This window comes from Ranitomeya variabilis, chromosome 2, assembly GCF_051348905.1.
Source record: "Ranitomeya variabilis isolate aRanVar5 chromosome 2, aRanVar5.hap1, whole genome shotgun sequence".
Lineage (NCBI taxonomy): Eukaryota > Metazoa > Chordata > Amphibia > Anura > Dendrobatidae > Ranitomeya > Ranitomeya variabilis.
Window position 1 is genome coordinate 643,725,211 of NC_135233.1, and position 24,014 is coordinate 643,749,224.

The following is a 24,014-nucleotide window of genomic DNA, read 5'->3' on the forward strand; positions in this document are numbered from 1 at the left end:
TGAAGATGAAACGTGGCTGGGTCTTTCAACATGACAATGATCCAAAGCACATCGCCAGGGCAACGAAGGAGTGGCTTCGTAAGAAGCATTTCAAGGTCCTGGAGTGGCCTAGCCAGTCTCCAGATCTCAACCCTATAGAAAACCTTTGGAGGGAGTTGAAAGTCCGTGTTGCCAAGCGAAAAGCCAAAAACATCACTGCTCTAGAGGAGATCTGCATGGAGGAATGGGCCAACATACCAACAACAGTGTGTGGCAACCTTGTGAAGACTTACAGAAAACGTTTGACCTCTGTCATTGCCAACAAAGGATATATTACAAAGTATTGAGATGAAATTTTGTTTCTGACCAAATACTTATTTTCCACCATAATATGCAAATAAAATGATAAAAAAACAGACAATGTGATTTTCAGTATTTTTTTGTCTCAGTTTGTCTCCCATAGTTGAGGTCTACCTATGATGTAAATTACAGACGCCTCTCATCTTTTTAAGTGGTGGAACTTGCACTATTGCTGACTGACTAAATACTTTTTTTGCCCCACTGTATATGTTCAGGCTATGTGCCCACGTTGCGGATTTCTGTGCTCAGTTTTTGAAAAATCAGCAGGTAAAACGCCCTGCGGATTACCCACGGATTTCCAGCATTTTTTGTGCGTTTTAACACCTGCAGATTCCTATTGAGGAGCAGGTGTAAAACGCTGCGGAATCCGCACAAAGAATTGACATGGGCACTGCGGATTTTGTTTTCCATAGGTTTACATGGTACTGTAAACCGGATGCAAAACTGCTGCAAATCCGCAGCGTCCAATCTACTGCGGATCCACAGGCAAATCCGCCATGTCTGCACATTCCCTTAATCTTTTGAGAAACTATCAACTCCAGGTTTACAAAGCCGAAAAAAGGTTTTTTGTTTTTTTTTAATTAAAGTGACCATTCTTCAGGAAGCTTCCAAACAGTAACTGCTTACTACCTTATGCATACTAGTAAGAAACAGTCTGGAAAGGTGCCAAAAAATATGTTACAGGAAAACATCTTTTGGCCACAATTGTACAAAACAGCATTGAATATTACATTTTTCACTTACACAATGGAGCCAGGAGGTCGGATCTTTTTTGCGCATATTCAGTTTCCAAAATGCTATATCTTTCTTGATCAGTTGGTCGGTCCACAGATTTCAACTGCGTGACATAATCATCAAGGAAATAATTTAGCAGTGCCACAAGCTGCTCTATTAGGTCACTACGTAGTCGGGAATCAGCTTGAGGATAGACTTTCTTCAGAATGATGCCATGCTGACTTGTTATCACAGTACGGATAGCACTAGAAGCTGCAGAGATAAAGGTGTACTGTACCATCAGATCAATAAATCCACGGGAAGCAGAAATAAGGCCCATAATAAATGTCACATACCAGTCCAGGGTACATATTCTGGTTCTTTATCCGTGCGTTCACTTCTGTAAAGAGAAGCTTTGTTTTGTCTGTACTGACATGCTGCATGCAGCATATCCTATAAAGTAGAGATAGAAGGTTAAAGAATTCTCTGAAATAAATAATGGTAAAGATTTTATTTTCTTTATATAGAGACAGATTTTCAGGGGTTCAGAAGCCATCGCAACATATATATTACAGAATAGACAAAGTAAAATCTTCCAGATTATAGTTCACTTGAATACTTGGCCAACAAACAATAGCAGAAGATCTGCTATTTAACTGAACCAGTAATAATCCATCCATTACCTTCAATATCACGTTCACATCAACAACTATATTAGCCCATTCAACAGAATCCATGATTGTAGTCTGCAGCTCTGTCTCCTCTTTGTCAATCAGGCATTCAAAAATTATATCCATCTGCGATACCTAAATTGAAAAAAAACATTCTCTTTTCTTTTCTGGTTTTCTATACAATTTTTTTTTTTTTTCAACAAGTCTTGTATCAATGAGAACATTTTTTTGAAAAAACACCATCAAAATAATCAACCTTAACAAGGAAAGACAAGAGACCAAAGTACATTGAAAATCAGTCAAAACTTTGTAATCTGCAGCAACCATTGGTTACAGCTGCCCATGTGCAGGGTATGAAGAAAACGGCCAAAGCTGTCTGCATGTTTGGGGAGTAGAGGATTGCCAAAACTCATGAATATTGAGAACTACACAGGACAACCTCATCACTGATAGGACTGGAAAAGCTGCCCCAAAGTTTTTTCTACCACACCCGAGAGCAGAATTATGGAGGGGCAGAGAATACAATTCTAGCAATACATCACATACTGGGGCAGCTTGCTACAGTTCTGATAATATTTGTTTATTCTGCTGCATATCTACCAGTTCTATGAACACTGAGCTCTGTATAACCCCACTCAAACCTCTGATTGGCAGCTTTCTGATTGGCAGCTTTCTGTGTACACTGTGCATAGGCAGAAATATGCCAAACGGTATTGGTGGGCGGGGAAATACAGAGCTCAAGAAAATGGAGGACTAGATGGCAGCTGGTTTACTATTCCCCTAGTGAATATTCTACTGATAAAACAGTGATTTTATCAAAACTATAGAAAGCACACAAAGTAAGTGATACATTGCTGGAATCAGGGTCTGTGTCTCTACATTATGCTGCTCTCAGGTTAGGTGGAAAACATCTGGTGATATATAAAGGGAATCTACATACATTATACGTCAGCGCACTTTGATTAAGGAATACATGAACTCCACTAATGCTATAAAAGTTAAGAATGTAAGGTACTTACCGTATTTTCAGGCTATAAGACACTTTTTTCCACAAAACTTTGGGAAGAAAATGGGGGGGGGGGGGGGGGGGGTGTCTTACAGTCCGGATGTACATACCAGGATGCGCAGAATGAGATCTCAGGAGACGAGATCTCGGTACCAAGATCTCGTCTCCTGAGATCTCGATCTACACATGCACCGCCTCCGGCAGCCATTTTCCTGGAGACCATCGCATTACAGCAATGGAAGTGTGGGGGGCTCTGGGCTTTCACAAAATGTCAGCGGAGCCCCCGCACCATTGAGCATCTGTGAAATTGCCACGCATCAGCCTGGGATGGATGTGTGGGGGCTTTCACAAAATGGCGGAGCCCTCCCACCACCGAACCTGCCGCACCAGCCTGGGATGAGTCAGATCGTCGCCAGACCACCGAACACCTCCTGTGACCCCGCTCCACCAGGGGTATCGATCACACCCTCCCCCCCTCCCCCCCCAGGTAAGCTGAATAATTCGGACTGTAAGACGGACCCTCATTTGACACATTAATTTTTTCCCTATTTTTCTTCTGAAAATTTGGGGTGTATCTTACAGTCCGGTGCATTTTAATACTCCAAAAAATACGGTATTTAACATTTTTGATCAAAAAGAGCAAAAGCCATCCAACCATATTGAGGTGGACCTAAATAGTGATGGTTTCCATCATTAATGTCTAACCTCTCCATGTGCCAAGGCAGGCCTCGTCTGAACTGAGGAAGTGATAGACTTGCACTTTAAATGAAGTGCTGCCTGAGGGCCCATACATCCAATACTGACCATCAGCGTTGCCCCATGAGTACACGGGCTTCTCTGAGTCTTTTATTAAGTACTGTAGAAAGTGGGATATTCAAAACATTTGCACTTTTATGTTGAGGAACAGTTTTCTAACATTTTTCCACAATTTTTAGACACAGATGATCAGACTGGTGAACTCTGACCAACTTTGCTTCCGAGACTCTGCCTCTAACATGCTATTTTTTTATACCTAGTCTTGTTACTTAGATGAAAATTGACCCTGCAGCTATTTTTCATTATTACATGGTTGTAAAATATTGCAAAACTCTTGCATTCTTGTTTTCTTTACATTTTACACTGGGTCCAACTTTGTATTTTTTATATCATCTAAGTGCTATTGGAAGGCGAACATTTTGTTAAGTGGTGCCGTATTGTAGCCTGTAGGTCTGTGATGGACTCGGTCATCGAATGGTGGCACTTGTCTAGCCTATTCTCTCTGACAGAAGGTGACAAGTGCTACGTACTGGATTGGTGAAACCTGCTTAAAATCTTCCACAATTTATTTAGCAATGAAAAGGGTAGAGAAAACTGCACATCCCAATTCCTTGTATAAACACACAACTTTTTACTCCATTTTGATTTCAAAATTTGGATGTTTTCATACAAGGAATCGGGATGTGCAGTTTTCTCTACCCTTTTCACTAATCCAGTTGATGGTCTGTAACTTTAAACGTCACTCCCATATTGTGAGATCAGTTTCTTCCAATATCAGAAGCAACAGGATTACAAATGTGGGAAGCCATGGTCTATTCATGTTCTTGTATAAATTGTTCAGCAAAAAGCAATAGGTCTGATTAGGTAGGAAGGTAGGTATCAATTTTACCATCAGGCAGTGGCATGCCACCATAGGGATAGAAAATACACGGGGATTGCCTTCTTAACACCGTGGGCATCATGTAAGGAGTGAGGACACAAATGGAGAAGAGACACAAGTGAAAGGGAAAGCAATGGCTTCTGGGCGCTGCTGCTTACAAAGGTTAACCCATGCTGGAAGTATAAAAAAAAATTCCAATGCATTGCACTGCGTTTCTTAGTAGAACCTACCGCCTTTCTCAGGCATCTATTGGCGTAGGATCTACTTTGAAACACGTTGCAATAAATTCAGCTTTTTTTTTTTTATACTTCATGCCTGGACAAGCTTGTCAGAGGAAGCTCCAGGGATCCATCGCACTCCTTTCTCCTTCACTATACTCAGCCTGTCATCGGAAGGGATTGAAGGTTCAGCGCACTGAGGGCTTAATTAAAAAAAAATAAAAAATACAAAAAAATAGATAAAAGAACATTCCCCCAACATAAACCAAAATACGCACATGGGTCAAATTCATAGCAATTCAATTAACTTTTTAGTGGGAGTAGTTTGTCTCCATGGAGTGGGAAGAATCTAGTGAAACAATATCTGAAACGACAATTATTTTTACAATGCCTTTCGGACTGCAGTTAGCATACCTCTCTGAAGTACACGTCAGCAGGAGTAAGATTGTAGGGGACTGAGCACATCCTCTTGTTTAGTGCAAGCTGTATAACAGAGTTAACCAGTGCCGGCAGCTTAGTGTGGTGGTTCTTCAGAACTATGGCAGCAGATAATTTCTCTGCATGCTCACAAAGCAAAAGACGACTTGCCATAGTTGATCCTCTTACTTGACAAGTGCTTAAACGATCAAAGAGTGCAACCTGAGTGTAAAAAATATAAACCACATAAAAGACATTCAGATGTAGCTCTCTGGTCTTTTAAATTCAGCATCACGCATAAAAATGATTACTGCTGAGTGTGGATCCAACACGCATGCGCACGCTGCGGAAGACATTTCTGAAAAGGGATCAAGTGTGGGCAATCTTCCAAATATAGATATCCCTAGGAACCAGGTACATCAATACAAAAAAGGAATGGAAAATAGAATGTTAAAGTATAACATGGAGACATTCTGCTTTCCATTCTTTTTTTGCATTGTTGTACCTGGTTCCTAGGCATATTGATATGTGGAGGATTGTCCACACTTGATCCCCTTTAGAAAAAAATGTGTGCATGTGTGTCAGCTCCTCACTCCACTCGCATCTCTAAAGGCATCCATTTGATTCAATGCAATTCTATGACTTCACAGGAATCTTTTCCATTGACCCGTACGGTCACCGTGATGGCCGGAAGTGACAATTCTGCAGCTCGGGGACCCGTCTCCCATCACAGTGCGGCAGTTTATTGTATACACCTGGAGAGGGGGTATTTAGCTGACCTCATTACACACAACCCAAACATTCCCCAGAAGGAGCCAAATACGCAAAACGTGCATCGGGGCGACATCACAAAAGTATACCTGATATTTTGCCACATAGGTAAGCACCATACTGCACTTTAACACGTTGAGCTATGAATTGAGCTTCCTTCTTACATTTATTCACATAACCAGCACATTTTTGACTGCAGAGTGGGACTGATATGTGATGACCCTGTCTCTTTACTGAAAGACTACCTTATGGTTGCATTATATTACTGTCCATACACGTTCTGTATCCCTCCTCTGGGTTGGGAGCTGTAGTCCAGTGTGTCAGTCTTTCTTGTGGAGTATTATGTGATGGCTCTTTGCACTTTTTTTTTTTTTTTAACATGCTAATGTAATATGCTATAATAATAGCATATTACATTAGCATGTTAAAAAAAAAAAAAAAAGTGCAAAGAGCCATCACATAATATGATGGTTATGTTCTCTGTGTCCTCATCATATACTTATCTGTTTTTGATCATCACCTATTTTCAAATAATGACTTAATAAAATATATACCTTTTTAGATTATGAGTATTATGTCACTTCTATTCTTCGTTGGGGCTTGGTGCTCCAAATCTCTGTAGGCTCCTTATTTAGGGAGCAGCCCCTCTCCCATAGGAAGTATGATATCTGTATATAACCATTGTGTTGGTTTTGCAAACAGACTGTAAATAAATGCTTGTGGTAAAATACAAACCTGATGAAGAAAATCTAAGAAAAACGAGTGTGCTTTCATTTTATCCTCCAGCTGATGCAAAAGAATGAGGGATGTATTACTCAAGCCAGTGGCCTCTATGTAAAATATAAAAATAGATGAACATTAAAACTAAAAAGGGTAACACTTCCCCCACACGTGAATCACCCCATCTGCATCACAAGCATTTACAAGAATGAGGGTATGTGCACACAATGCGGAAAACGCTGCGGGTCCGCAGCAGTTTCCCATGAGTTTACATTACAATATAAACCTATGGGAAACAAAAAGCGCTGTGCACATGCTGCGGAAAAAACTGCGCGGAAACGCAGCGGTTTACATTCCGCAGCATGTCACTTCTTTCTGCGGATTCCACAGCGGTTTTACACCTTCTCCAATAGAAAACCGCAGTTGGAAAACCGCAGTGAAATTCGCAGAAAAACCGCGGTAAATCCACGATAAATCTGCAGCAAAAACACAGCATTTTTTGCCCTGCAGATTTATCAAATCCGCTGCAGAAAAATCCACAGTGGACCATTCTACGTGTGCACATAGCCTGAAAGTCCATCAACTGGAAGTCCCACTGAACAAGAGTTCAGGTCTAGAGCAAAACAAAAAAAGGGGACTGATGAAGAGCGAAGTTTCTCAAAAGCGACACCCTTTAAAAGGGGGTATTCCCATCTCCAAGATCCTATCCAAATATGTAGTAGGTGTAATAATAATATCAAATACCTCCAATTAGAAATCTAGTATAGTTTTCCTGATTTGCTATGTTTCTTTCCTCATGTGCAGGCACTGCAGGACCTTAGATATCGATGGTTACGATCACTAGCAACTAGCTAACTGACACAATGCCAGTGGTCGTAACCATGGATACCTAAGGTTCTGCAATAACTGCACATAAGGAAAGACATAGCAAATCGGAAAAACTATACTACATTTCTAATTGGAGGAATTTACTAATTATTATTATTACTACTACTACACCTACTAAATATTGGGATAAGATCTTGGAGACAGGAAAAACTCTTTAAGCATACAGTCACTCTTGAAATTTTTTTATTGTTCTAAGGCTTTAAGATTTAGGAAAATCTTACAAATGTCCTATGTATCATTGTGCTCTACAGCTTCTTGTGCGTTTCTATTAATTTTATGTATTTTACTTATATTAGTTACATCATGTTCCCCAGCACTTTACAGACATCATCAGTGTCCCTACTGGGGCTCAGAATCTAAATTCCCTTTCTAGTTTGGGATTAAACTGGAGAACCTAGAGGAAACCCACGCAAACACAGGGAGAACATACAAACTCCTCGCAGTGCTACAAACCAACAGTTCTAACCACTGCGCTACCGTGCTGCTCATTTCTATAGTAACAAACAGGCCACGATTCATCAATGTGTTTAGGGCAGAAAACCTCCATAAAATATTTTGAAAAGGCATTTGTTTTACGCAAAAATCTCCCAGGACACATACAGGTGGAAGGATTTCAATAAATTTTGTTGATGTTTGGCTATGTATTATCTACATTTAGCTTTCATATATTACTTTATATTCAAAACGATAGTTGCTTCTCTTACCATCCGGTACAGATTCAGCCCATCTAGGGTCAGAAGCTGGGTAGTCATCCACCAAGTCCACACTTATCTGGGTCGCAGCTTGGTCTAGTTCATTATCAGCTTCCAAATCGGTTTGGGAAGAGAACAAGTTGTCCACCATGCACTGTGCTTCAAATAGATCCTTTCTGCAAACCAAAAACATTTTAACACACTTCCTGCCAAAGATGTCTCGTATACTTTCCTGTGCGTATAAAGTGTTGATTGGCATTCAACAATCTGCCAAGTATGTGATAGGGTTTAGAATTTTTGTAATGTTTCATTTGTCCACGTGTGAAAATTCCCCTGGCTACTAAATGTGCACAATGCAAAACCACCCTCAGCAACAATTAATTTACATTACATGGCACAGAGGATCAGAAGTAATAAAAGGCATGCAGAGCCACAGTCGAGTCCAAGATAGAAATAAACCAGTAAGTGGGCCACGACATGCCATTGTTGTGGTTATAGGAAAGTCCAATTACCCCAGAGTCTACATCTAACAATTGCTTTTTATTGCAAAGACTAGCTTTTGCATCACCATATTTTGAGAGATCTAATTTTTCCATATTTTGTCCCACAGAGTCATATGAGGGTTTGTTAGTTGCAACTAGTTGACGTATTTATTGGTACCATTTTCAGACACATGACATTTTTTGATCGCTTTCTATTCTGATTTTTGGAAGGCAGAATGAACAAAAACAAGCCATTCAGGAATTGTTCGGGGAGAGGGGGGTTTATGTCATTCCACGTGTGGCAAAATTGATACGGAAATTTAATTCTATGGGTCAGAACGATTACAGGGATACCTTAATTTATATAGTTTTTTTGTGTTGTGGCGCTTTTACACAAACTATGTTATAGAAAAAATATTTATTTAAGGGTACAATATATTTTGATTTTTTAAAATAATTTTTAAAATTTTAAAAAAAAATGTTTTAACTAACTTTTTTAACTGTGTCCCACTATGGGACTTTCTTTATTTGCAGGCTGTATAGCATGGGGATGCAGCAGCTCGTGCCTTCAGCTCACGCCTTTTTGAGGTAGTCCATTGTGGATTTTGATGCGTTTAGGATAATTATCCATTTGTAGAAGCCATCCTCTTTTAAACGTCAGGTTTTTTTATTTTACAGATGATGTTATGTTTGCATCAAGAATTTGTTGAAATTTAATTGAACCCATTCTTCCCTTTACCTGTGAATTGTTCCCCATGCCATTGGCTGCAACATAACCCCAAAGCACGATTTATCGATCCTCATGCTTAACGGTTGGCGAGATGTTCTTTTCCAGAAATGTTGTGTCTTTTTTACTCTACACATACCTTTGATCATTGTGGCCAAAGAGTTCTATTTTAACCTCATCAGTCCACAGGACTTGTTTCCAAAATGCATCAGGCTTGTTTAGATGTTCTTTTGCATACTTCTGATGCAGAATTTTATGGTGAGGACGCAGAAGAGGTTTTCTTCTGATGCCTTTCATTAAAGTCTTATTTCTGAAGGCGTCTCTGAACAGTAGAACAATGCATCGCAACTCCAGAGTCTGTGAAATCTTTCTGATGGTCTTTTACAGTCTAGTGGGGTTTCTGATTTGCCTCTCTAGAAAGCCTAAGAGTTCCTGTTAATTACCACTTAATTACATTTCAAACTTGAGGAAAGGGCAACTTGAAACCACATTGCCATCTTCTTATCGTTTTCTCTCTTGCATTGTGAGCCTTCATCATTTTGAGAGTTCTAGGCAGCTGCTTAGCAGAACCCATGGCTGCTGTTTTGTGGCAGAAGGTTAGAGGAGGCTGGGTTTTTATAAAGCTGGGAAATTCCCATCAACTGGCCTTTTCTAACAATGATCGTGAACAAGCCATAGCCAACAGGCTAATTAAGATCTGCAACCTTGGTCAAAGTTATCTGAGCACACAAATCTCCAAAAACTTGTGCATCTGACTTTTTTACGTTTTGCAATTTTTAAAACGTAAAACATAAAAATTATATATATTTTTTTCTAACATACAAAAAGAAAAACTTTATCATGCCGCTGTATCTGTAATATAATGAAGTGATATGGATCCCCCCAAAAAACTATTTTTCATATGCAAATGACACCCTTGGCGTGGACAAGTCTCTGCGCACAGTCTCACCTCCTCAATTTACATATTGAGTAACTTGTGTTATCTTGAATTATTAATTTCAGGCAGTGGCTCTGCACCTCCACCTGGACAATGCAGGAGCCCAGCCATGTCAACATACCGTTATTGTGGACTGCAGGCTCCGCTCCACACTGACCTGCACACAGGAGCCAGAGATGACTGTATCTGAGTATAACTGAGCTCTTGCAGTCCATGCAGAGTTGCCGGTTGAGTGGAAGCAATGCTTGAGTGCTGTCAAAGTTATGACAAAGTGCTCAGTTTTAAAAATATGGAGGCAGAACAGTGGACAGAGACCATGGCCACAAAAAGGTGCACCGAAGCCCCCTTCATGTGCATATTAAATAAATTGTGTATTTCTGGCAACTAAACCACTATAATCTATAGAACCGGTATGATTTTTATTGGGGAAAAAAATCTCCAAAGTACCTTTTATAAGTGGTTTAATTAGCATTTTGGGGTGACAATCTCTTTAAATGCTTTTATACATGTATATTACTTACCTACAAAACTGTAAAAATGCTGCCTTTAACAGTTTGGTCTTATCATCATGAGGTATTCTCTCTCCTCTTTTAGATGGCTCTGTCGAGGTAGCCTTCATTAACAAGAAAAACAAAAACAAGTAAACAGATGTCAAAGAGTAAGTGGAAGTACATAGCATACATTATGTACAAACAAACCTTGAAACACTAAAGACAAACCACATATTGTTAGGTTAACTCTCCCCTGCATTGCTTATAACTAAAGGTACCTTCACACTGAACAACTTAACGATAACGATCCGTGACGTTGCAGCGTCCTGGATAGCGATATCGTTGTGTTTGACACGCAGCAGCGATCAGGATCCTGCTGTGACATCGTTGGTCGGAGCTAGAAGGCCAGCACCTTATTTCGTCGCTGGATCACCCACTGACATCGCTGGATCGGTGTGTGTGACACCGATCCAGTGATGTCTTCACTGGTAACCAGGGTAAACATCGGGTTACTAAGCACAGGGCCGCGCTTAGTAACCCGATGTTTACCCTGGTTGCCATTGTTAAGTAAAAAAAAAACAAAAAAAAAAAACACACTACATACTTACATTCCTGTCGCGTCCCCCGGCGTCCGCTTCCCTGCGTCCCCCAGTGTCAGCGCCGGCCGGCCGTAAAGCAGAGCACAGCGGTGACGTCACCGCTCTGCTTTCCGGCCAGCGCTTACACAGTGCAGGGAAGCTGAAGGTGAGGGACGCGACAGGAATGTACGGTAAGTATGTAGTGGTTTTTTTTTACTTTTACAATGGTAACCAGGGTAAACATTGGGTTACTAAGCGCGGCCCTGCGCTTAGTAACCCGATGTTTACCCTGGTTACCCGGAGACTTCTGGATCGTTGGTCGCTGGAGAGCTGTCTGTGTGACAGCTCTCCAGCGACCAAACAGCGACGCTGCAGCGATCAGCATCGTTGTCTAGATCGCTGCAGCGTCTCTTAATGTGACGGTACCTTAAGAAATAATGGGTCTTAGACCTGCCAGTAATTCGGTTTCCAGGAGTCCATCTTGACAGCACCCTGGAGGACGTCCTCCTCCTCCTCCTCCTTGCAGGGACAGAAAAAACACACGAGAGGTTAAAAAGGTCCCACTCCGCCCCCTTTCTTTCAGTGTTTTGACAAGTACCACACCATGGATACATGCAATTTAAATTCTTTATTAACCAAATCCTATTACAGCATATGAAATAGTATACATAGGGGGGGGAAGTAACGGTGCTGTCAGGATGGACTCCTGGAAACTGAATTACCGGTAGGTCTAATACCCATTTTCCAGGATGTCCCCCTGACAGCACCCTGGAGAATACCAAAGAAAACTCCCTTAGGGTGGGATTACTGCTTGGAGAACTATTCTCCCAAATGACGTCTGCTGACCTGCAAACACGTCAAGCTTATAATGTTTACAGAATGTATTTACCCTGGCCCAGGTCGCGGCCTTGCATATCTGTTCTAAGGATGCTCCTGCTCGTTCAGCCCATGATGCTGAAATAGCCCTAGTAGAATGAGCTTTTATCCCTACTGGGCAGTCTACCCCTTCTGATGAATAAGCTTTAGCAATTAAAGTTGCGATCCATCTAGCTATAGAAGTTTTGGAAGCTTTTTTGCCCCTATTTTTACCCCCAAATAGGATAAATAGGTTAGGGTCCTTTCTCCAGGTACTAGTGGCCTCTAGATAATAAATTACTGCTCGTGTAACATCCAGGGAGTGTAAAGACTGCTCCTTTGCATTTGAAAAATATTTAGAATTGAGAGTCCTCAGTACCAAGATATATTTATTTCCTTTGCATTTGCGGCATTTTCGCAAAAAGAGGGTAAAATTATTTCTTGGTTCCGATTTTGCACTGATGCTATCTTGGGGATAAAAGATGGGTCTAGTTTTAAAATTATGTGGTCCTCGCGAATCTGTAAATACGGATCCCTAACAGATAGAGCCTGAATCTCCCCCACTCTTTTAGCTGTCGTAATGGCCACTAGGAAAGCTGTTTTCCATGTACGGACTGAGATAGGCATGTTTTCATCCAGAGCATAAGGTTCGTTACAAAAAGTGCCCTGAGGACCAAGTTTGAGTCCCAGGGGGGAGCTAACTGCCTAATAGTGAGACGCAACCTCTGGATGGCCTTGACAAATTTAATTACCCACGGGTGAGAGGCTAAAGGGTAATCCAAGAAAGTGCTGAGGGCCGAAATCTGTACCTCAAGGGTACTAGGCCTAAGACCCATGTTGAACCCTGACTGGAGAAAATCCAGAACTCTGCGGACATCCAGGATCTCTGCTACTATGGCAGACCTGCCACCCTCCATACAGAATTTTTTCCAAATCTTGTAGTAGAACGCCGAAGTTACCGGTTTCCTGCTAGCTTGAATGGTTGAAATGACTTCATCTGATAAACCCCGAGCCTTCAAAATGTCCCTTTCAGGAACCATGCTGAAAGGTGTAACCTTCCCGGGTTTTGGTGTAAGACAGGACCCTGATAGATGATGTTCTTCCACAGAGGAAGTTTGATTGGGTTCTCTGCAGCCATGGACCCCAGCAACGGGAACCAGCTTCTCTTCGGGCAGAACGATACAATCAACAGAACTGTTGCCTGGTCTTCCTGGATTTTCCTGAGTACCACCGGAATGAGTGCCAACGAGAAAAGGCGTAGGAGAGTGGTTCGTCCCATGTCTGGCTTAAGGCGTCGACTGCTTTTGGCATGTCTGAAGGATTGAGAGAATAGAATCTGGGCACCTTCGAATTTTTTCTTGTGGCAAACAAATCTATTCTGGGAGTTCCCCAACGGTGGCACAATATTCGGAAAATTTCTTGGTTTAGTTCCCACTCTGTCGGACAGACTTTTCTCCTGCTCAGGCAGTCGGCCAGGATATTTTGAGACCCTTCCAAGTGAACTGCTGTGATTGAAAGGATTGTATTCTCTGCCCAGACAAATATCTTTTGCACTAGATCTTGTAGTGCTCTGTGTCTGGGACCTCCCTGGTGCCTCAGGAATGACACTGCTGTCACGTTGTCCATTAAAATCTTCACGTTTGTTCTTTAACCGTGAATGGTTTCTTCTTAAGGTCTCCCAAACTGCATAAAGTTCCCTGCAATTTGATGACTTGTGGCTGATATCTTCGGGCCACCTGCCCTGAAAGAAATTCCCTTCTAGGTGCGCTCCCCATCCCCACTGACTGGAATCCATGAGACACCTGTCCTTAGGTTGCTGGGTTGGGTCCACCACTGTAATGATCTTCTTACTCCTGTTGATAGTCGCATTGGTCTGTCTAGAGACATCTGGCAGAAATCCCATAATGAGAGAACTTGTCTCTGTAATAGTCTTGAGTGGGCCTGGGCCCACCTGACACAGGTGATTCATACTGTCATTATTCCTAGGATCTTCATGGCTGATCTTATGGTAACTCGATGCTTCACAAACTCTGTGATCATCTTTCTTATTGACTCCTGCTTTTCTCTTGGTAGAAAGGATTGTCTGCAAGTAGAGTCCAGGAGCACTCCAAGAAATACCTTCTGAGATTCGGGTTTTAGATGTGACTTCTTCCGATTTATCACCCAGCCCAGGTGTTCCATCACCGCAATGGTTCGATCTCTGTGTAGGAGTAAGGTTTCTGCTGATCGGGCCACCAGGAGAAAATCGACCAAATTAGGTATTATTGTAACTCCCTGGCTTCTTGGTAGGCAACCACCTCTGCGACCAATTTTGTAAATATTCAGGGAGCCAAGGCCAAACCGAACGGGAGGCATTGAAACTGGAGGTGGCAGGTTTGGTCCGGTAGACTTACCGAGAACCTCAGAAGTTGCTGAGAGGTTGGATGGATTGGAACCGGATAATAAGCACTCTTCAGGTCGAGAGTGCACATTACAGAATTTTTGTCTATGAGGTGGATGGTTGACCTTATAGATTCCATCCTAAACCTTTTGTATCTGACCCATACGTTTAATGGTTTTAGGTTTATGATTGTGCTTGTTTCCCCTGACGGTTTTGGGATTGAGAATAAGGATGAGTAGTGACCTCTGCCCATCTTTGATGAGGGGACCCGAACTACAACTTTGGAGCTGACAAGCTCCAGAAGGTCCGCAAACATTGAAGAATCAGCTGCAACGGTGGTCGATGTGACACCTTTGGGGCGGGGCAGATATAAGTTCTATTCTGTAGCTGTCTGATATTATATGTAAGACATATTCGTTTTTTTGTGGTCTGTCTCCAGTTGTTCACAAAAAGACTGAGTCTGCTCCCTATACCTATGGCGTCATTGTCTTCTAGATCTAGAGCTTGATCCAAAAAGGGAATTTTTTTCCCCTTCTGCTATGAGCATAGGAACTTCTATAGGTCCCCTCTGTTGGATCTCCATTGCTCTCTATAATCAGGTTGTTTGCGAGGGGGCGGCTTTTTCCGAAAAGGCTGAAATTTTTTGGGTTTATCCTCAGGAAACCCTATTTTACTATCATATGCAAACTCTATGATGTCATTGAACGCCTGTCCAAACACCCTAGATCCTGAGAAGGGAATGGCACATAATTTATTTTTATATTTTTAGAGGCGTTATCTCCCGACCAGGATTTAAGCCAAATAGCTCTAAGGGTTGCATTAGACAAGGAACTATTCCTGGCAGCAAATCTCACTGATTCGGCCGAAGTATCAGCCAGGAAGGCCGTGGTAGATCTTATAATGGGAAGAGAAGATATTATTTCGGCCCGCGGGGTCTTATTAATTAATGTTCTTCTAATTGCCCCATCCACAAGAACATGGATCTGGCTACAGAAGTGGCCGCTATATTAGTCCGTATCAGGGCTGCTGATGCTTCCCAAGCTCGGCGTAGGAGAATATCCGCCTTGCAGTCCATGGCATCTCTGAGGCTTGACGAGCCCTCAAAAGGAATGAATGTCTTTTTTTGTAACTTTGGCCACAGGTACGTCGACTTTAGGGATTTCTTCCCGCGTCTTGATATCATCTGGGTCAAATGGTAGGCGGCCCTTAAACTCCCGGGACATCACTAGTCTACGCTCTGCTTCCTTCCATTCCTGCATTATCATGAGCCGGATATGTTTGCTTACAGGGAACACCGTCTATCTGAGATGTAAGACCTCCGAACATTAGATCCTGCCTGGCCTGTGGACGCGGCACCTCCTTCATCTCCATAGTATTTCTCGCCGCCTGTACTAGGTCTTCCATATCTTCCACTGGGAAGAGATACTTTCTTCCCTGGTCCTATCTTCTAGTTGAAGTTCACCCTCTTCTTGGCCTGAGCCCTTAAAGTCTGATTCCTCATGTGAGGATATATCAAGATCTCTTTGCTCTGGATCCCATATGGGTCTCTTACGGCTCGGGCCTGGACTGGTGTGATGTGATAGCCAAGGAGGCTTGCACTTCCTCCCTGATTAAACTCCTCATCTCAGACAAGAGGGTTGGTTGTTCTTCCCTTACAACCTTGGAAATACAGGAGTTGCAGAGTGCTTTTTTGTAGGCATCTGGAAGTTTTACATGGCATATGGAGCAACGGTTACACTTCGCCGAGGCCTTGCCTGGCTTTTTAGCCGTTGGGAGGGGTGTCTGTGGGATATCCTTATCCCAAATGACACAAGAATAGGGATAAACAGGACTAGGCTTAGTGTCTAAGTGTGTGTCCAGGTGCATCTGTGCTATGCGCACTTACCCCTGCGTCCGCACTCCTGTCTTCCGTTATCCTCCTTCGTTTCAGGCATTTAGAAACACTGCTCCAAGACGCACACCTTGCGCAATATCAGCGACTGTGAACTCTTGACACAGTCCTGTTTCCACACGCGGACACCCGCAAGTTCGAGTGCTAACTTTATCAATATTGCCGCCCGCTCATTTCACCAACTACATCCGGATCCCACCGTTGATGTCACCGGAAGGGACGCTCTGTTATTCCTTCAATTACTTCCGCATTCCATATCTTGAAACGCAGGCCAGATCCAGAAGCTGAAGTCACCGGAAGTGGCATTTTGCCGCTTCTGCCGACCCTCCGTGTTCCTGTATGGAACACATGGTTCCAGGCGTCTCTTCTCCTGCCGACATGGCGCCTGAGCCAAGAGCCGGTAGGAGCGGCTCTACCCAGGAGCCCGTCCGCTCACTGGTCTCTGGGGCAGAGGGACTTCCCACCCGGGAGTTTCGGTCCTGAGCCACTTGACAGGGGGAAGGATAGTGGACCAGCCGCACGATCCCCCTGAGCCCTCCGGTAAGCCGTCGCTCTCTCTCGTGTGTCCCTCCATGCAGGGACAGGAAAACCACTGAAGGAAAGGGGGCGGAGTGGGACCTTTTAACCTCTCGTGTGTTCTTCCTGTCCCTGCAAGGAGGAGGAGGACATCCTCCAAGGTGCTGTCAGGGGGACGTCCTGGAAAAATAAAATAGCATTTGTTATTTACAGCAGAAGCAAGTCTCTTATGGGCCTAAAGAATGTGAATGTGTCCTTTGGACAACCACAGGCCAGGCATAGATTAAAAAAAAAAACAACTTTTTTTCACGGTTGGTACCTGAAAAATACATTTACATAGCGGATGATTTTTGTACAAAGGTGGCCCACAGGATCTATTCAAGTTGGTATACTTTGGCCACATATTAGATTTTCCTTGCATATGTGGCAAATATTAAGGAAAAAATAAAAAGATAAAACATAACCTCAGAGAAATCTAATTATGATGTGCAAATACATTAGAGGTTTGAATTTCTGATCAGTGCGAGTATCAGAGGTTGGGTAACCCCCAAATTACCTGGGAAAATGAATTCATTTGTATGGCAGCCTCCTCACCAAGTAGGATGGGTGTGCCACACATATAAAACATTTAGGGAATATCCTGTAAATATGCTATAAATGTTGATTTTGTTAATATTTCTTTAAAGGGAATCGGTCGGTATGATAGTCCCTCTTAAGCTGTTTACATTGGCATATAGGTCATAGAAGCCTGAATAAAATAGTACCTTGATATCTGCAATCTAATGTTTTATTCACAAGAAATCAACAGCTCCTTTACATACACTGCTCAAAAAAAATAAAGGGAACACTAAAATCCCACATCCTAGATATGACTGAATGAAATATTCCAGTTTTAAATCTTTATTCATTACATAGTGGAATGTGTTCAGAACAATAAAACCTAAAAATTATCATTGTAAATCACAACTAATATCCCACGGAGGTCTGGAGTTGGAATGATGCTCAAAATCAAAGTGTAAAATGAAGTTACAGGCTGATCCAACTTCAGTGGAAATGCCTCAAGACAAGGAAATGATGCTGAGTAGTGTGTGTGGCCTAAGCGTGCCTGTATGAACTCCCTACAACACCTGGGCATGCTCCTGATGAGGCGGTGGATTGTCTCCTGAGATCTCCTCCCAGACCTGGACTGCATCCGCCAACACCTGGAAAGTCTGTGGTGCAACGTGACGTTGGTGGATGGTGCGAGACATGATGTCCCAGATGTGTTCAATCGGATTCAGGTCTGGGGAATGGGCAGGCCAGTCCATAGCTTCAATGCCTTCATCTTGCAGGAACTGCTGACACACTCCAGCCACATGGACTAAAGAATCCGCCAACTCCTGGACAGTCTGTGGTGCAATGTGACGTTGGTGGATGGTACGAGACATGATGTCCCAAATGTGTTCAATCGAATTCAGGTTTGGGGAACGGGCGGGCCATAGCTTCAATGCCTTCATCTTGCAGGAACTGCTGACACACTCCAGCCATATGCGGTCTGGCATTGTCCTGTATTAGGAGGAACCCAGGGCCAACCACACCAGCATATGGTCTCACAAGGGGTCTGAGGATCTCATCTCGGTACCTAATGGAAGACAGGCTACCTCTGGCCAGCACATGGAGGGCTGTGCAAGAAATGCCACCCCACACCATTACTGACCCACTGCCAAACCGGTCATGCTGAAGGATGTAGCAGGCAGCAGATCGCTCTCACGCCGTCTCCAGACTGTCATGTCTGTCACATGTGCTCAGTGTGAACCTGCTTTCATCTGTGAAGAGCACAGGGCACCAGTGGCAAATTTACCAATCATGGTGTTCTGTGGCAAATGCCAAGCGTCCTGCACGGTGTTGAGCTGTGAGCACAACCGTCATCTGTGGACGTCGGGCACTCAGACCACCCTCATGGAGTCGGTTTCTAACTGTGCAGACACAAGCACATTTGTGGCCTGCGGAAGGTCATTTTGCAGGGCTCCTACCGTTCCTCCTTTAACAAAGGCTGAGGTAGGGGTCCTGCTGCTGGGTTGTTGCCCTCCTACGGCCCCCTCCATGTCTCCTGGTAGCGCCTCCAGCCTCTGGACACTACGCTGATAGACACAGCAAACCTTGCCACAGCTCGCATTGATGTGCCATCCCGGATGAGCTGCACTACCTGAGCCACTTGTGTGGGTTGTAGAGTCTGTCTCATGCTCCCACAAGTGTGAAAGCACAATCAACATTCAAAAGTGACCAAAACATCAGCCAGAAAGCATTATTACTGAGATGTGGTCTGTGGTCCCCACCTGCAGAACCACTCCTTTATTGAGTGTGTCTTGATAATTGCCAATAATTTCCATCTGTTATCTATTCCATTTGCACAACAGCATGTGAAATTGATTGGCAGTGTTGCTTCCTAAGTGGACAGTTTGATTTCACAGAAGTTTGACTTACTTGGAGTTATATTCTGTTGTTTGTGTTCCCTTTATTTTTTTGAACAATGTAGTAAGAAGAATGTGAAGATCTATGGGCCAGACCCAGATCTCCCTTAGTATCTACAGTACCTCCAGAGCTTATTTTCAATGAAAGGGGACAGTTCTGCTTCACCCAAAGCTGCTGAAGGCTGAACAACACAATCATCATCTGCCAGTATAGATCTAAGGCTCAGCTGCTGAGTCCACATCAAAGAACACCCTACATATGACGACATAGATTACAAAATAGAAAATTTTATTTTGGCTAAAAGCACCATTTTAAATAGGACAAAAATGTAATTTATAAAATGGAGAAATTTTTTTTTTTTTTATAGGAGACATATATTCAACACTACAGATTTGCAACAAAAATTAACTAAATTATTACCCAAGTATTGATAGTATTTTACTTCCAAATAATTCAATTCATTCAAGAGCCTTTTGATAAACAACATTTTTACTACTTTCAAGGACTGTTCCTGAACCTTGTTAATGGACATTGCAAATGCCAGTCGAACTGGAAATTGAAGGCATTTAAAATCAAAAGGCAAATCAGATGGAATGAGTGGAATTCTTGGAATGAAGATATCCTCTCCTTTGGCATATCCTGTCAAAATGGTTGCTTCAATTATATGTGTAAACAGGTTCTTAATCAAGAGTCATGTTCCACTACACAGCTTTGGTGGATCTAAATTTCTCGACAGCAGAATAGGTGCTCCAGGTTTTAGAAAGATTTTATGTGGGCTGTGTATCTAATCCTATCCTATGTAATACTGTCTGTTGAGTTGTGCATCTAATCCTTTCCTATGTAATACTGTCTGCTGAGTTGTGTATCTAATCATATCCTATGTGATACTGTCTGCTGAGCCGTGTGTGTAATCTTATCCTGTGTGATACTGTCTGCTTGAGCAGTGTATCTAATCCTATCCTGTGTAATATTGACTGCTGCGCTGTGTATCTAATCCTATCCTGTGTTACTGTCTGCTGAGCTGTGTATCTAATTCTATCCTATGCTATGTGATACTGTCTCCTGAGTGGGCGGAACCATGTGGAGTGGGCATGGCTTGATACCCACACACACACTTTTGGATTGCCAACTGGTCTAGAATACACTGTGGGAACAATATTATACTGCAAAGCCCCTAAGGTGTCAAAATAGCAGAAACTTGTAAAAGACACCCCATTTTGCAAATTACATCCATAAAGGAATTAATCTAGGAGTGTGGTAAACATCATGAACTCAAAATTTTTAACAGTGGGATGTGACAAAAAAAAAGGCTGCACAATTTGTTGCTCAATTTCTCTTGAATAAGGTGTTACCCCATATGTGGCGAAACAGTATTGGTTGAGCATATGGCAAGGGAAGGGCAGAAGCACTATTAGACATTTGGAGTGGAGTTTAGGCTGGAAAAGGTTGGGGAAATCAAGTCACGTTTCCAAAACTTCCAAGGTGCCAAAATAGCAGAAACCCACCAGAAAGCGCTTTAGAAATTTACAAAAGTTGGCAGTGGAAATGAAAAATTAATGTTTTTTCCACAATAATGTTGGCTTAGCCCCTAATTTTCACAAGCGATAAATAGGAGAAAATTGACCTTTTAAATGGAACCTATCAGTTGAATCACCCCCCCATTCAAAATAAAACAATACTACTACTAATAATAATAATAAAAATACACATATTTGGTATTACCAAGTTCAGAAACACCCTATCAATATATAAAAAGTAATCCGATCGGTAAATGGCGTAATGAGAAAAAAAAAATCAAAATGCCAGAATTATGTTTTTTTGGTCGCCGCAACATTGCATCAAAATGCAATAACGGGTAATCAAAAGATCTTATCTACACCAAAATGGTATCAATAAACACGTCAGCTTGGCACGCAAAAAATAAGCTCTCACCCAGCCCCAGACCACGAAAAATGAAAACTCTGGTCTCGAAAAATGGCAACTTGAAATTTTCCGGAATGATGTGATAGTGTTCGTTCGCAGCATTTTGGGAGTTAAAGTGACGGGAGTGGTCTGTGACCGCTCCTGGCACCTAGTGCGGGGTGTCAGCTGTCAGAATCAGCTGACACCTGGTGGCAATCGTCCGCGCACCCCCGTGTGCCCGGGCGATCGCGATGACATAATATTCCGTCCATGGACAAATTGGCCCAACTCACATGGATGGAAAATTACGTCAAATGTCAGAAAGGGGTTAATATGTGTATGAGGTGACTGTAATCCAGAAATGAGAATAAAACATAAGAAAATATACCATATTATGAGCTCCAGTTGATGAACAGGACAGAGAATCTTCAACATCTGCTGGCAAGAGGGAGACCGTCTCACGAGGAACAACTGATAGAAGGCCACAATTTCTTGTAAAAAAAACTGTCAGATCTGCACAGGACCCAGCTCCAATAATGTCATCTCCTGTAAAGAATAAAAATATATTGAAATATATTGAACAAAATATAAATAGTGGTAACAGCATACCAACCAGTCTAGAGACAAGCAGCATCTCTGAACATCCTGACAGGTTAGCTAGACAATAAGTCACATGGCATTCCCTATACAAGTCCCCTAAAAATGGTAATTAGGCGAAGTTTCACTACCAAATTTGTGGTGTGGTTCACACATTGTATATTTGTAGTGAGCAATTTACAGTCCAAGACAAGTAAATGGGCTCTTTAAAAGAGCAAATATCAAATCTCCAGCATGCTTATTTCAGGATCACTTGCAACGTGCACTTTATTTTTTTCACCAGTGTGGTTTCAAACATTTTCAGAAAAGAAAGCTAACAATTTCTTTTCAAATAAACATCAAAGTGTATTTCCTGCAGAAATGAATTTGCATAGCTTTCCAAGAGTTTTTGAAGCAGATTTTGAAGAGTATTATTGAAGCTTTGGATAGCTTTTTATCCCTTAAAGAGGTAAGCCACTTGCTCTCACTAGTCAAGTATTTCTTACAAACTTACCACTACTTTAGTCCAGAAAATGGCTGCTAGTGGATTAGCAAGTGACCAGACCGGACCATCAGCCTCCTCCAATTGTTAAACACCTCTCAAGGGAAAGCTGCTTTTGGAGGAGGCTGAAAGACAGGACTGTTAACATGTCCCTCCACCAGCAGCCATTTTATGGCTAGAATAGCTGATCAGTTTGTGAGAAAAGCTGCATGAACAAGAGAAAGTGACCAAACTCTTTAAAGAGGTATTCTCATGTTATTGAATTTCTTTACTTAGACAGTATAAAAATAAACAAGTTTGCAAACGACTTGCCTTTTCTATCTGCTGACATTCTCCTACAATTAAAGCTTTTATCTTTCATAGCATACAGCTGGATTCCTTGGACCTCAGCCACCAGACCCTGCCCGAGAATGCGCAGCAGCTACATTCCGTGAGAAGAGTTAACCAACATCCCTATAAGCTCTCTCCAGCCGATTGACTTCTATAAAGCAGCTGGCTGCTCAACTTCCCTTAACTCTCAGCTAATGACAGAGCTACTGATATCAGTCCTGCATAATCAAGCCTGGATCCAACCACGTTTCCTGAGTAGTTCTCCTATTCAAGGCTTTCCGTATCCAGAGTTGCGTGCTTGTTCAAATACTCTGAAAATTATTGATGAAACTGCCCATTTTTGTCGTACATGGAAAAAACTGACGCCTGAAAGAGCTTTTATAGAATGACTGTTAAAATTAAGGCGCTCGGTCCTTCATGGCGAGGCTAATCATTTAAGCACATCTTGCCCCCTGCTTGGTTTCCACCCATCTCCGCCCTTCTCTGGCTCTATGAAGCCAGAGCTGTCAAAGAATAGGGTGAGTGAAGATTGAAGGAAAACAAGCAGGTGGGAAGATGTATTTAAGTGAGTGGCCCTATTGTGAATCACTGGTACTTGGTTTGAAATCTCATCCTGTGATGAGAGAGTCCCTTTAACCCCTTCATGACCCAGCCTATTTTGACCTTAATGACCTTGCCGTTTTTTGCAATTCTGACCAGTGTACCTTTATGAGGTAATAACTCAGAACGCTTCAACGGATCCTAGCGATTTTGAGTTTGTTTTTTCGTGACATATTGGGCTTCATGTTAGCGGTAAATTTAGGTCGATAATTTTTGCGTTTATTTGTGAAAAAAAATGGAAATTTGGCGAAAATTTTGAAAATTTCGCAATTTTCAAATTTTTAATTTTCATTCTATTAAACGAGAGAGTTATGTGACACAAAACAGTTAATAAATAACATTACTCACATGTCTACTTTACATCAGCACAATTTTGGAAACAAAATTTTTTTTTGCTAGGAAGTTATAAGGGTTAAAATTTGACCAGCGATTTCTCATTTTTACAACAATTTACAAAACCACTTTTTTTTAGGGACCACCTCACATTTGAAGTCAGTTTGAGGGGTCTATATGGCTGAAAATACCCAAAAGTGACACCATTCTAAAAACTGCACCCCTCAAGGTACTCAAAACCACATTCAAGAAGTTTATTAACCCTTCAGGTGCTTCACAGCAGCAGAAGCAACATGGAAGGAAAAAATGAACATTTAACTTTTTAGTTACAAAAATGATCTTTTAGCAACAATTTTTTTATTTTCCCAAGGGTAAAAAGAGAAACTGGACC

At 42.1% G+C, this 24,014-nt stretch overlaps 1 protein-coding gene across 1 annotated transcript in view; it reads right to left on the minus strand.

Moving 5' to 3' along the window:
• Positions 1 to 24,014, minus strand: part of NUP133 (nucleoporin 133) — a 212,839-nt gene that overhangs the window by 67,133 nt on the left and 121,692 nt on the right. The window contains exons 11-18 of the mRNA XM_077289140.1: positions 21,671 to 21,828; positions 10,740 to 10,831; positions 8,085 to 8,248; positions 6,508 to 6,602; positions 4,999 to 5,223; positions 1,737 to 1,859; positions 1,410 to 1,506; positions 1,084 to 1,326 (exon numbers count right to left, since the gene is read on the minus strand). Coding sequence (XP_077145255.1) covers positions 1,084 to 1,326; positions 1,410 to 1,506; positions 1,737 to 1,859; positions 4,999 to 5,223; positions 6,508 to 6,602; positions 8,085 to 8,248; positions 10,740 to 10,831; positions 21,671 to 21,828 — 1,197 coding nt within the window. The remainder of the gene's footprint in view (positions 1 to 1,083; positions 1,327 to 1,409; positions 1,507 to 1,736; positions 1,860 to 4,998; positions 5,224 to 6,507; positions 6,603 to 8,084; positions 8,249 to 10,739; positions 10,832 to 21,670; positions 21,829 to 24,014) is intronic.